The 12,557-nt window shown below is 36.4% G+C and overlaps 1 protein-coding gene across 2 annotated transcripts in view; it reads left to right on the forward strand.

Moving 5' to 3' along the window:
- Nucleotides 1-12,557, forward strand: part of TENM1 (teneurin transmembrane protein 1) — a gene marked incomplete at both ends in the record, with an annotated part of 224,038 nt that overhangs the window by 78,650 nt on the left and 132,831 nt on the right. For both annotated transcript variants that reach the window (XM_084212897.1, XM_084212898.1), the window contains one exon: nt 10,114-10,352. In XM_084212897.1, the coding sequence (XP_084069023.1) occupies nt 10,114-10,352 (239 nt within the window). The remainder of the gene's footprint in view (nt 1-10,113; nt 10,353-12,557) is intronic.

The raw sequence follows: 12,557 nt of genomic DNA on the forward strand, positions 1-12,557 counted from the left end.
GAACACTGTAATAACAAACATTTGTGATCACCACTTCCCAGAAGTCTACAGTGCACAGGACAGCCTTAGAGAAAATGAGGGGCTTGCAGCTTGTTTATCCTTCCTTTACCAGGGAATGATGCTGCTGGAATTGAACTGGTGCTTTGGCCTAATATCTGGATTCCCTTACTTTCCTTCTCCATTATTGTTCAGCTGTCCATTAAAAATAATCCTACAAAATAAAGAGAAACATTTTAATTATATGTTTTTGTGCCAAATCTTTAATAATACCAAATCTAGCTAATATCTACATACCTAATATAGCTAAGCAGATTTTTTTGTTGTTGTTAAATTTGGAACATTTGCAATCAAAACTTAAACAGTAATGTATTCCCTACTGTAACAAGTAGGCAAAAATCAGAATACACATGTTCAGCTTTCCTAGACTATCCCCTGTTAATCCATAAACAGAACATGTGTTTGATGTTGTATTTACTGCCATGGAACATTAGAGAATTTTCAGACAGGAAAATATTTCCTAGATCTAATCATGTGACTGTAAAACCTATTCGCTCTGGACAGACAGAAATAGAAGCAAGTTTATGAGTCTTGCTCATAATGTGACATATTAATGTGTCATATTTATGTAAAAGAAAATTCTCTAGTTCCAAAAGTGTTTGCAATACTCAGATGAAACATGTACTCTTATATAATTAGAGTTTGAAACCCTAGATTAGATGGCAAAGGGCTGCAGTAAAGACATATACTGTGGTATATGTGTTTGAAAGTTTTCTTGGTTGCATTTTTATAGAAAAGGGCAAATCAGAAATTTTGGTTTGTGCTTCATCTAGAGGTGTTACACGCCCCAATCTGCAAAGCAGTTTTGTCAAGACCTAACTTATTAATGCAACTGTTTAATGATGACACTGACTTGGAAAGATTAAATTACTTGTTCAAGTTCACACTAAAAGCTAAAATTAAAGTCTGTCTGTGTGTTGTTGCCAAGGCCAGTTCCCTAACTCTGGCAGTTATTCTGATTATAAGCAACCCAAATAAAAATAAGAATTAAGAAGAGCTTTGGAACTCCAGAGGACAGGCTATGGAACACCTGCTGCTGAGGGAATTGGAGAGGAGCTGTACCTGTAGGAGGTGTAGCAGCTCAAACTGGTGCCTTCAGCACTGTAACGTGCCCAGAGATGCAAATGCATCCTCCATCTATGCATGCACACACGGTTTGGGAAAAATAAACATAGCCATTATTAAAATTACTTATGAACATGCAGTAATTTCATTGTCACACAAAAAATAATTTTTATGTATTGCCAGAAAATGACTACAAGGATCTCTCACACCACATAAAAACACAGGAAACATTGATTCTCTTTTTTTAGGATAATGTTACTGGGCTCTTACAAAAATTGATTTTTTCCCTCTTCCCCAGTATAAAGTACTTGCAACTTATTGCCTATTCCCTTCCTTTCCACTAAAATAATTGTTTTATCAGGCTTCATAGATACTTTGCTCTAATGCTTCAAATCTTGTGATTTACAGTGTAATACATTGTCATTATCTCTGACAGCCCCATCTGAACATAGCTTACTGCTTTTTATGGAGTAAGTATTAAACCCTGATAACTCAAAGAAATGTTTTTCATTTTCTCCATGCCCTACTAGTTAACTCAGTATTTGTTTTCATATCTTGCTTTCTTACTTTTTTTTTTTTTCTTGCTGTTTGCTATTTATTCTCCCACTTCAGTGAAATCCCCAAAGTAGAAGTAAAATCTAGATGTTAAGTAGGGATTTTTACCTGACATTTTTCTTATCCTCCTTATACCCTGTTACTGATCTGTCATGGATAAACCATTGGTCACGCTTATTTTGAGTGAAGTTTTGACATAGATTACCAAAGCATTAGAATTTTTAAGTTTTATGCCTAAATCTCAAAAAATTAGCTAGTTTTGATTTTATTGCAAAGTGGAGTTTTTAGTCCTGTTTTGTGCGTCAGTATTTAAGATATTTGCTTCTTCCTTCCTTTTTTAAATCAGATTTCTTCCTAGTTCCTCTAGCCCATTTAGCAGTGTTGGCAGTAAGGTTAATGCTGTGCTGAATGGACTGAAATCTCCCTTCACTGCACTGGCAATGAGCCAAGTCCTGTAGAAAAAGACAGCTTAATTTAAGCAATCTTATCACCATGGTAATAGCTCCTCTAAGGGGACAGTGAGGTACCAGACCATAAACCTGAGATTCAATTATCATTAATTTATATAAAACTTTGAAGTACTAGAATAATAAGAGGAGTATTTGGGGTTCAAGGCAGTTAGTATTTTTAGTTACAATTCAGCAATATTTCAGAGCCCTAAAGTTTGATTATGTCTCTAAACACTTGAAAACTTTGAAAGTTTTGGAGTTCTAAAAGCATATTTGAATCATCATTTAGATGGAATCATTCCTTTCTGTGTTACATAGTTATTTAAGGTGTACAGGTATGATTAGCTCGATTTGCTTTCCTGAAAATAACTTGGTTATATTTCTGTTTGATGTAATTCTGTACTATGGTTTATCTTTTTAAGTCAACCTCATAATTTTTTCTTCTCTTCAGGAAGTACATTGATAGCCTTTCAAATCACCTGTATATAGTCCCTTTCTATGTAAGCTGGAGTAATTTTAAAAGGAAAATAATGAAATAAAAATGCATCTAGAAGTTCACACTCAGTTCAGTGTGAGCTCTTGGAAGGTTTGATCTTTTTTCTTGGTCTCGGCATTTGAACAGCTTGTGGATCTTGTGAATCTTGCCTCCAGTGCAGAGACTCAGAAAACACTCCTTTGTGCCTTGAGCTTTTTCCCAGTGCAAGGTTTCCATAGCAAGCAGAGCAGCTTGTACAGCTCCCGAGGCAGACAGGTGTTAATGATCATAAGGCACCAAACAGGAGACACTTTCTGCTTCAGCATTGCAGCTCGCTGGGAACTTGTTTGCCAGTGGAGCCTGCTCCCCGGTTAGATGACCAGATCTGGGGCTGTTCCAAGAATAAATGCAGGAGAGGGCTTCCTTTATGATCTATTCTTCAAATTATGGTGGTCAGTATTTGCTATTATGACATTTGTATTTTCTCATTTTCTACCTAATTAAACAATAAATCAACACATAGAGAGGCTGACCATGGTAAAAAGAGACACATGGCAAGGGTTTTAAACTCATCCTGAGTCCCATGTGTTTTCACTGCACAGCAGAAAAAATCTGAAAATATTTGTCTTCTGAATTCCAAAAGATAAATTGAAGACTGTCAATATGACCGTGAACTGAAAATAAAAGTTGTAAATAAGACCTTAAATTTAATAATGGGAGAAGGAAGCTGTCTTTTATAGAAATAAAAATATAAACATTTGTCAGCTACAATGAAGTACAACTTTCATGTCAGCAGCAATGGCACTTGAGGGTCCTGCCTTGAGTAGTTTGAGTTCCAGTCACTAAGGACAGTAGGGCAATTTAAATTGTTCATGCACTCCACTGTACTTTTTCTTTGTGAGAACCTCTGGTGTAGGCTTCCCTGGAATAGAGGGGTATATTTGTGTTAGGGTTTTTTATGGAGGCTAAATATAGTAACTTGAACAATCACACTGCAGATACTCCTTGCTCATTATTTTGAATAATGTGATGGTATATAAAGTTATAACTAAATGTAAAGCTATGTTGTCATTTTATGGCCACCAATGAGCAAGCAGCCTTTTAGCTTTCTATGAAATTGTGTTTCCTTATACAAAGCCAGAAACAGACTGAATCTAAATTTTGAAAGAGAACAATAAATACAGGTTAATACAAAGGGTCTAGGTTGTGAGAGGTGGTCAGAGGCATGAAAACAATTCTACCTTTTTATTTCCAGAAAATCAGATATGTATGTGTAATGTTACTACCCAAAAATTTTCTATTTTCTGGCTAGCTATTTCTAGGTAAGCTGGTTTCAAAGAATAAATTGTATTTATGTAGTTAATGATATTTCTCTTGTCAGGTAAACTTTCTCTTATTTGTCACAGTAGCTGCTCAGCTTGGATTAGACCATATGCATATGAGTGTAGGTACTTGGAAGCAGACTGAAATGTTGGGAACCAAAGTCAGAATATGCATGAATATTCATAGAATGAAATTGATGGCAAAGAGAACAGAGGGGCAACTACTTCAGTTACTCATTCCTTTCTTTAAGTCGTGCTTCCAACCATAGAATATAAGCAATAAAATTACAATATTGGGATTTTTATCCTTCTTGATTCATGGTTTGAAAGTACTCTTCAAATATTATGTACTTTATATGGCTTATAAATATTGTTGTAGCTACTGTTTTATCATATTTTCCACAGAATAATCGTAAAATTTCTTGAGGGGAAAAAAAAATAGAGCTAGCCATGAGATTATTCCTTCCTTACATCACAAATTTCTGTGTAGATTGGTTGTTTTACTCATCTGCTGTTTGAGTGAGAGTGCTATAGCAAATTTTAAGCCAAATTTTAAGAAAAGCACTTTTGAAGATTACTGAATTAATATAGAGATGTCACCATGTATCAGAGTAACAAAGCCCATACTGGTTATATGCAAGAGTAATTTATGTCCTCAGTGTGGTAATTTTCATTTTATTTTCTTCATTAAATAGCAAATGAAACCAGAAAGCAGTTTTATTTTGGACAACTGTTCCTTTGAGCTGTTCTTGATTGATTTTGGCACCATCCTATATTTATATAATTATTATCTCAGCTTTCTGCCAGACTTGAAAGTTTAGTCACCTGGTTAGCAGGCCTAGCTTGCCTACAGCAGCAGCAGCAAAGTGAGCCAGAATCACATCACTGTTCAGTACTGGAGCAAAAAGAGAGGGACACAGATCCCTTTTACATCCTTTCACATCCAGGGTCACCCTGCTCAGTTTTCAGATACCATGTAAAGAAAACAGGAGTGAATAAAGGGAAGCAATTCTATGGGAATGATTCGAAAAGCAAGTCCAGCTCAAAGAGGAAATTTTAACAAAGTGGTTCTGTTCCCAAAGACAAATCTCTGGAGGGAAATCATGGAAAAATACAATTATAAAATCCATGGAAATCATGGGAAAATACAATTATAAAATAAATTAGAAAAGTAGTTTTCATGGCAATTTTTGTCTTCACCCATGACCATTTTGTTCCCATAGTTCTTGTACACAAAAAGGTGAAAAAAAGGCTATAAATGTATAGGTCAGTTCTATCTATAATTATAAATCATGTCTTATATTCAGATACAGTTTCCTGGGCTGTCTTTCATGATGAGGGTATAGTGTCTATATCTTTGTGATCAAGTGGGTGTCTTGGTTTATATATACATATATATATATATAAAATAGTTGCCTTGGTTTTATACTGTATAGTTTGTTGAGAGCCATATGGGAGATTTATAAAAAATATATATTCTGATTATTATGTAAGCTTGGAAGTGTCCTCTTCTTTCCCCTCCCACTTTGAGTACAAAAGAGAATGGATAGAAAACTAGGAGAATGTGAATTTCTGCTTCTTACTACTGTCACAGGAAATATTAAGTGACTTAAAATGGGCTGGAACCAATGTCTTCTTGTCTCTGTTTGCCAAAGTAAATGGGAAACTGTATCAGTTCCAAATCCCTTTTGGCTACCATCTCTATATATTTTCTGGCTATGCCAAAAAACACAATCCTTTTTCTGTTTCATCTGCTATGCCTCTTAAAAATTTCCTTTGCACTTCTGTTGGCATCTAAAGGAATTACTTCAATTAAATATCAGTATAGATATACAATTGCATCCATTATATGCAGCTATAAAATGTAGTTGAAAAGAAATTGATCAACTTAAATGATTGAACTGAAGTTTTTCTATCACATAGATTTGCAGCAATTTGTAATGTTTTAGGTAACTGCTTCTTGAACATATACAGGTGCAAATGTCTTCCTACTTGGTTTATCCAGGAGAAATGCAGACTAATTTTTCAGCCAAGGTATAGCAAGATTTGTGTTTCTAACTTAGCTGTTGTCTCCCTTTCAAGTCTGCTATTGTTCTTCATTTTTTCTTCTTAAAAACTCATGATTTTTTATGGAAATGGAAGGAAAGCGTGTTACAGGAACAAATGAAGGTCTGGGCCTACAGATGCTTGGCAGAGAGTTAATGCATAAAAAGTTACAGAAGGTGGTACCAAGCCCTTGACAAAGTTGAGGGACATTTCTACAGTATCAGGATATAAAAATATTTTCTCAGAATTTAATTAGAGAATTCTGTGTGGGGTTAATCTGCTTTCTGGTAATAGTATTATGTTATTGCCACATGAATTCAGTTGCTTCAAACTTTTATAAGACTTAAATTGCTGTCCCAGATAAGACGCCAAAAGTACATAAAGAAATATCCTGATGGAGAGGCATGTGAAGAAATGAACTCTTTAACCTTCTAGCTAAGAATTCATCATTTGTAGGAACTGTGTTCTCTTGGAGTTTTCTGCCACTCCTCGAGTGGTTAAACAAGAGCACTTGGCTGAGCTGCTTCTCCCCAGAATGGAAGTGGTTCTGTCCCCAGCAGGACTGACAGTTCTAATTGCAGACCTTGTGCCAGCTGAGTTTCCCAATAAGTCCCTTCCCTTCCTCTTTTGTCAGTGGCAGGTGGGGCTGTGGCTCGCTTCCCTCTCCAGGCTGGGCTGGGCAGGAGGGCAGAGAGCTCCTGCAGCAAAGGAGCCTCACCAGGGCTCTTGGTGCTTCCCTCGCTGCTGGGGAGGGCTTTGGTCCTGGTAGGAACTTTCTGTTTTGTTTAACTGCTCTTGAGAGGCTTCAAAGTTCAGAAATCTTATATTTGTAGAGATGAACAGCCAAACAGACATCGTGGTTACCTCAAAGAGGGAATGCCTTCCAGCTGCCTCTTCTATATGTGAAGTTATTTCTGAGCCTTTAGTATTTATTTATGTATTGGAGTTATCAGTGTAATAATATTAAGTGACTTCATTTCACCAACAAATGCTTTACAGATTATGTCCTATATTTCCTTTTTTAAGACAATATTATCATCTTCTTTATGGATGTTTTTGATGGTTTTGTGACCATTTAGTTTCTCTCTGCTTGGAAGGAGTAGTGATATCAATCACCCTTATAAAGGCTCTGATTTTTCTTGTGTTCTCAGTTTACAAAAAAAAAAATAAATAAAACACTGCAGGCCTTAGCTTTTCTCTTAGATCAAATATTAAAGCACACATCAGGCTGCAGTCAAATCTAAACTTTTGAACTGCAGGTTTTATTATTTTGCTCTTTAGAAAGAGAGCCTGATTTTATAGAATTGATAGCAACAGTTTAGCATGTCCTGACTCCTTTGGGAACCGTGGTGTGCTCAGACAGATGAGGAGTCATCTGAGTTTATGAGAACATAGTCACAGTCTGGCTTTGGAAATTTGTCTTTGTGCCACCAGTGTTTTTCAAGTTCTATAGAAATGTCTTTGGGTACTCAATATACACTCCCAAAAATTGAAGTTGTAAACAATTGGGTTTTTTAAACATCTCCTCAGCATTATTTCACTGGTAGCTCAGTTTCAGTGTACCATTGCTTCAGGATCTCAGTTTTATTACAAATTAGAGCAATGTAAATTCTCCTCTGTGTGAGTGGACTCATCTGTCCAAAAGAGAGTGATCTGGATCCAGGTTCTGTGCACTCTGCTGCTAATAGAGAAGTGCCTCTGCACACCAGCACTGTATCATCAAGCCCTTGTTATAAATTCCTGTGCAAGAGTATGAAATTATTCCTGGCTATTGATTGCAGGTTGTTAGAGCTGTAATAATAACAATTTTCTGTTCAGCATTTCCTTCCCTTTACCTCTGATACCTTTGAGCTATGCACTGTAAAAAACAATCAATACTGCTAATATCAGATCTTTTTGCTGCAATTTCCAAAAAATTTAAATGATAAATTATCAAATAAGTGGGTTTTTATCATTATGTCTTCAACGAGTAAAGCATGCAAAGAACAATTGACTTTTTATATTTGTAGTATTTGTGTATATATGTGTGTGTATGTATGTATGCATACATACTTCTCATATGCATGTGCTTGTATCTAATGAGATGTTTTATCTTATGTGGTGATTCTGCTTTTATTTCCCTGAATATCAATAGGAATTTTGCCATGACATTTTTTCCTACCAGAAGTCTGAGTGACTGCATATCTTGTTAACTGCTGACTGAGAAAAAACCTCTCATACTTGCAGAAGCTTTCATGTGTGACAGGAAAGCATTGAATCCAAAATAACCAACTGTGCTCTCATGGCCTGATAGGAAGGAAGCAGGTTTATGTAGTCCTGGAAACAGTTATATTACTTCATTTGAATTTATTATTTTACTGTATATGAGTTTATAATTTTTGAACTAAAATGGAGGTAACATTACAATGTGGAGAGCAATGCCATCTTTCTAATGTCTGTATTTACAGCTGTGGAAGTCAGTGGGAAGGAAAACTAGAATGTGTTATCTGATGCACTGCCAGGGTGCTGTACTCAGTCAGGGTCAGATGTCCAGTTTTGTCTGAGTGAAGCTCATTTGGATAATATTCATGAGGCAGAATCAACTAATACTCCAATTTCATTCTTGTGGTTTAGTCATAACACTCCTGATACACAAGCTCTGTAAACTGCAAAGCAAGCTAACCTTTATTCTCATTTGCTTTCTTTTCTATGTAACTAAAGGGCTCTTTAAAAGATAAACCTGCTCTGTAATACCTTTTTATTTTCTATAATCTGGCATTTTGAAAACCGTAACCTTTCTTTTAAAATCTTATAATAGAAATACATAATACCATACTCATTACACCATTTTAGCAATCACCATTTCAGGAACATGTATTTACAATATTCTTAAAGTCAAATGTCACAGTATAACAATGTCTCGTACTCTTGAGTGTTTGATCCTGCATGCATCCTGCTGTGTATTTGTCAGAGAAATTCTCCCAGCATGGATTGGTTGATCCATTTATGAATTCAAATCCTCACTTTGTGCCTTGCTGAAGGCATAAAGACACATTTGTCATTGGGAAGATTCTGGACCATGTCACTTGCTTTCTCGGCTTGGGACAGAGGAACGCCAAGATGCTCTAAAGTTCTTTGGGTGCATGCTGTGTCATGAGTTTTAGAGGTGCATGTCAGAAAAGAGGGCACTGAAGAAGCTTGCTCCCTTAGATAAAACAAAGGCAAGAAGGACCAAAGAAAGCTGGTGTTTCCAAAAGAATATGGGGTTGGTATGGTCAGCCCTGAACCAGCCCTTTTTGCCACAATTTCTGAGCACATATCACAGTACATTATTATTTAACATTAAATAACCTTTCTTAAATTCTCTTGGAGAGCCCTTTCTGGTCCTGAAAAGGTATTCTTCCTCCTATAAAAAACTACTCTATACTTTTGCACCAGAGCCTGTTCTGCAAGGCACATTTTTGTACCTTATTTTTTGTGCTAATGTAAGTTGTTTCTTGAAGGCAATCAGTCCTGTGAAGTATGCTGAAATAGGTCTCCAAATGAATTCTTTCTTAGTATGTTTGAGAATCACCGCAGTAGGCAAAAGCATTTGAATAAAAACTACTCTCAAAATTGCTCAATTAAGAACAGTAAAGAAATTGTGCTCACCTGTATAGTAACTACAGTTCTTCAGAATGAATTATCTGTGTAAATCAGGTGACTAGTTAGTTTTTTTTAAATTTCCTATATTCCATGGTAAAAAATAAATATTCACAGTGGCACTGGCTTTAGGATTTTTGGGGTATTCCAGGTGAATCAACCAGTTAGGTGTGGATGGAGAGGATACTGCTGGCAGCAGTTCCCATCTGTGTAAAGGCACATGGGCTGCTCATCTTGGAGAATCCCAGTACTCCACTGAGAAACAACCTTCCCTCAGCATTACTCTGAAACATGGGGAAATTCGCTTAGAATTTATTTATGGTGTGTTGTTTCCCTAAAACATTGCTGGACATCTTGTGGTGTGGTTAAAAAACTTGCAGAGGGTATTCAAATACATGTTTTCCTGTCTTTGATATTTTCTGTGGTTATATGCAGTGTATACTATACAGTGCTCATAGAGTTCCTTTTGCTTTTTACATCACCAAGTGGTTTTACAAAATCATTCTTTGTCTTTTCTTTGTAGGCATTTCCTGTTTAAACATGGATCTGGGTCTTCAGCTATCTTCAGCGCAGCCAGTCAGAACTATCCCTTAACATCCAATACTGTTTACTCTCCACCTCCTAGGCCTCTTCCTAGAAGTACCTTTTCCAGACCTGCCTTCACTTTTAACAAACCTTACAGGTGTTGCAACTGGAAGTGCACAGCTCTGAGTGCCACTGCTATCACAGTGACCCTGGCACTGTTGCTCACCTATGTCATCGGTAAGCGCTGCTCTTTCCTCTGCTGAATTATTCTTTCACCTCCTCTGCTCTGTCATCTTGCTTGCTTTGCACTAATACAAATCATGTTTTACTAGTAATATTTGCCATTGGTGCTTTTCAAGTCCTGGCAGACAAAACACTGGATTGGCTAAAGGTTAAACATAGAATTCTCATTAGCTTTCTACTCTGTTAACCTTGATGCTGCCTAACAGAGAAAGAAATATTATTCAAGATTACATGTTTATACTGGCAGAGGACTCCTGCTGATTTTAATTGCTGCGATATTTTCTTAAACGTTTGATTTCCATATTATGCCTTACAACATTGGTTCTCTTAAAGAATTATTTGGAAAGACTGGTAATGTTTAATTGTGTTTTGCCTTGCTACCCTTAGTTAATTTCTTCAGTCTCATCACCATTTAAATCTTACATGATTTTCCTCCTGATTGTTATATCATTTGCTAGAATGACAACTAGCTCTAAAATAATTTTATGCCGTGTTGTCTAAGATAGATTTTATTATCCCTTTATTGAATTTATGTTTAAAAAATGGGTTACATAGTACTAACTTTGCCATTTTGTTAGCAAAATACATTAGACAGGTTTATCACTGTAGCTAGAAAGGGCTTCCTCAGGTTTGGGGCTTATTTTGTTTGTTTTTTTCTTTTTGTTTTGGAGGACAGGTATATTGAAGGTTGCTTGAATTCAGTGTGGTTACAAGCATACATAGCATAGCAATTCTTTCTGGTTTCCTACATAACATTTACCCTGAACTTTAATTATTGCATTGGGTTTTCAATCTGAGTTGAAAATATTAAAGAACATTCTGTGTATAGAATTTAAGAATGTGACTGTGGCTTCTGTAAACAAGAGGAAATCTAATTTGTTTTTGCTATCTCACACCCTCTTAGGCTGTTGTTTTACATGGCAGTTCACAGGTGACAGGAGCCAGAGTATTCCTGATACCCTGTAGCTTGAATGGGAATAATTCCAGGTTTGCCTGAAAGAGTGCAGTTCATACTTGGTAAAACTCGACAGAAATACAAGTACAGATACCTCCAAACTGATAAATGGGCACTGATTTTCTATACTCTCTGAATAACTCTATCTATAGTGAAAATTATTAAAATTTCAATAATTTCTTGTTTCCCACTGAGGTTTTCTTCGGTCCCATAGTGACAAAGTTCTGGTGATTGTCAGCAAGGTGCTCATCAGGAGGGATTTTTTCCTAACATCCTCACCTAATGCATATGGGGAGAGCAGATTTGAGCATTTCTGGTGCATGATGATTTGAAAGCACCTGAGGATCTTGTAAGCTCCATTAATTGCAGATTTACATAACAGCTGGTGAGCATATGCCCTCGGTTAGGGCAGGCTGTATCATTTTTGCAGCCTCATCTGTTTGCTGCACATTTTATCCCACCCACACCATTTAGATTTTATCTGGATTGAAGCACTGCCTCTTTCATCCCTGTTTAGATTTCTAGTCTGCCACTGAAATTTCTGTAACTTTCTAGGGTTATACTGCTATATGTCATCAGCCTGAGAAGGCTGGAAGCACTCCCTGTCACCATGAATTAAAGAGCTCTGTGGGACTCTCCTGTAAAGGTGTCTGTTTGTCATATCTTAGTTACACAAGGATGTAGCATGTTTCTTTAGTTAGGCAGAAGCAGGTAAAATGGAGATGTTTTTTCATTTTATAAATTATTACCATTTCTGTTTATGTTTTCTATGGAAAAAACATACATTTTTGAACCAGGAGTTCTAATTCAGAAAAATTTTCAGGATGCCATTACTTGCTCTTGTTTTCCCCAGAAATTTTTGAGTTGCATAAGCTTTCCTGCAGGTAGTCTCAGTTAGCTTATTCCAAGTGAATATTCCCTCTGCCCATCTCTGGTTGGTTAAATATTTAAATAAGTTTATGGTCTCTTCTTCTGCTGGGTTTGAATCATAGCATATAAACTGTTTCCAGAGTTCACTGGCTCTGTAGGCTTGCATATTTGCATATCTTTTCACATCAAAAATTTAAATGTGCATGTTTTACATGAGTAGTTGAATACAGGAATTCAGACTGAAGTTAAAATTCACTCCCCCAAGTGTTTTCTCTTTGCTCACCATGATTCCGATCCCTCGCTCCACCGGGTTTTCTTCAAATCAGAGGAAGTTGTGTCTCAGCAATCACAACAGACACGGGCCTACATTGTAA

This window comes from Fringilla coelebs, assembly GCF_963513975.1.
Source record: "Fringilla coelebs genome assembly, chromosome: 11".
Taxonomy (NCBI): domain Eukaryota; kingdom Metazoa; phylum Chordata; class Aves; order Passeriformes; family Fringillidae; genus Fringilla; species Fringilla coelebs.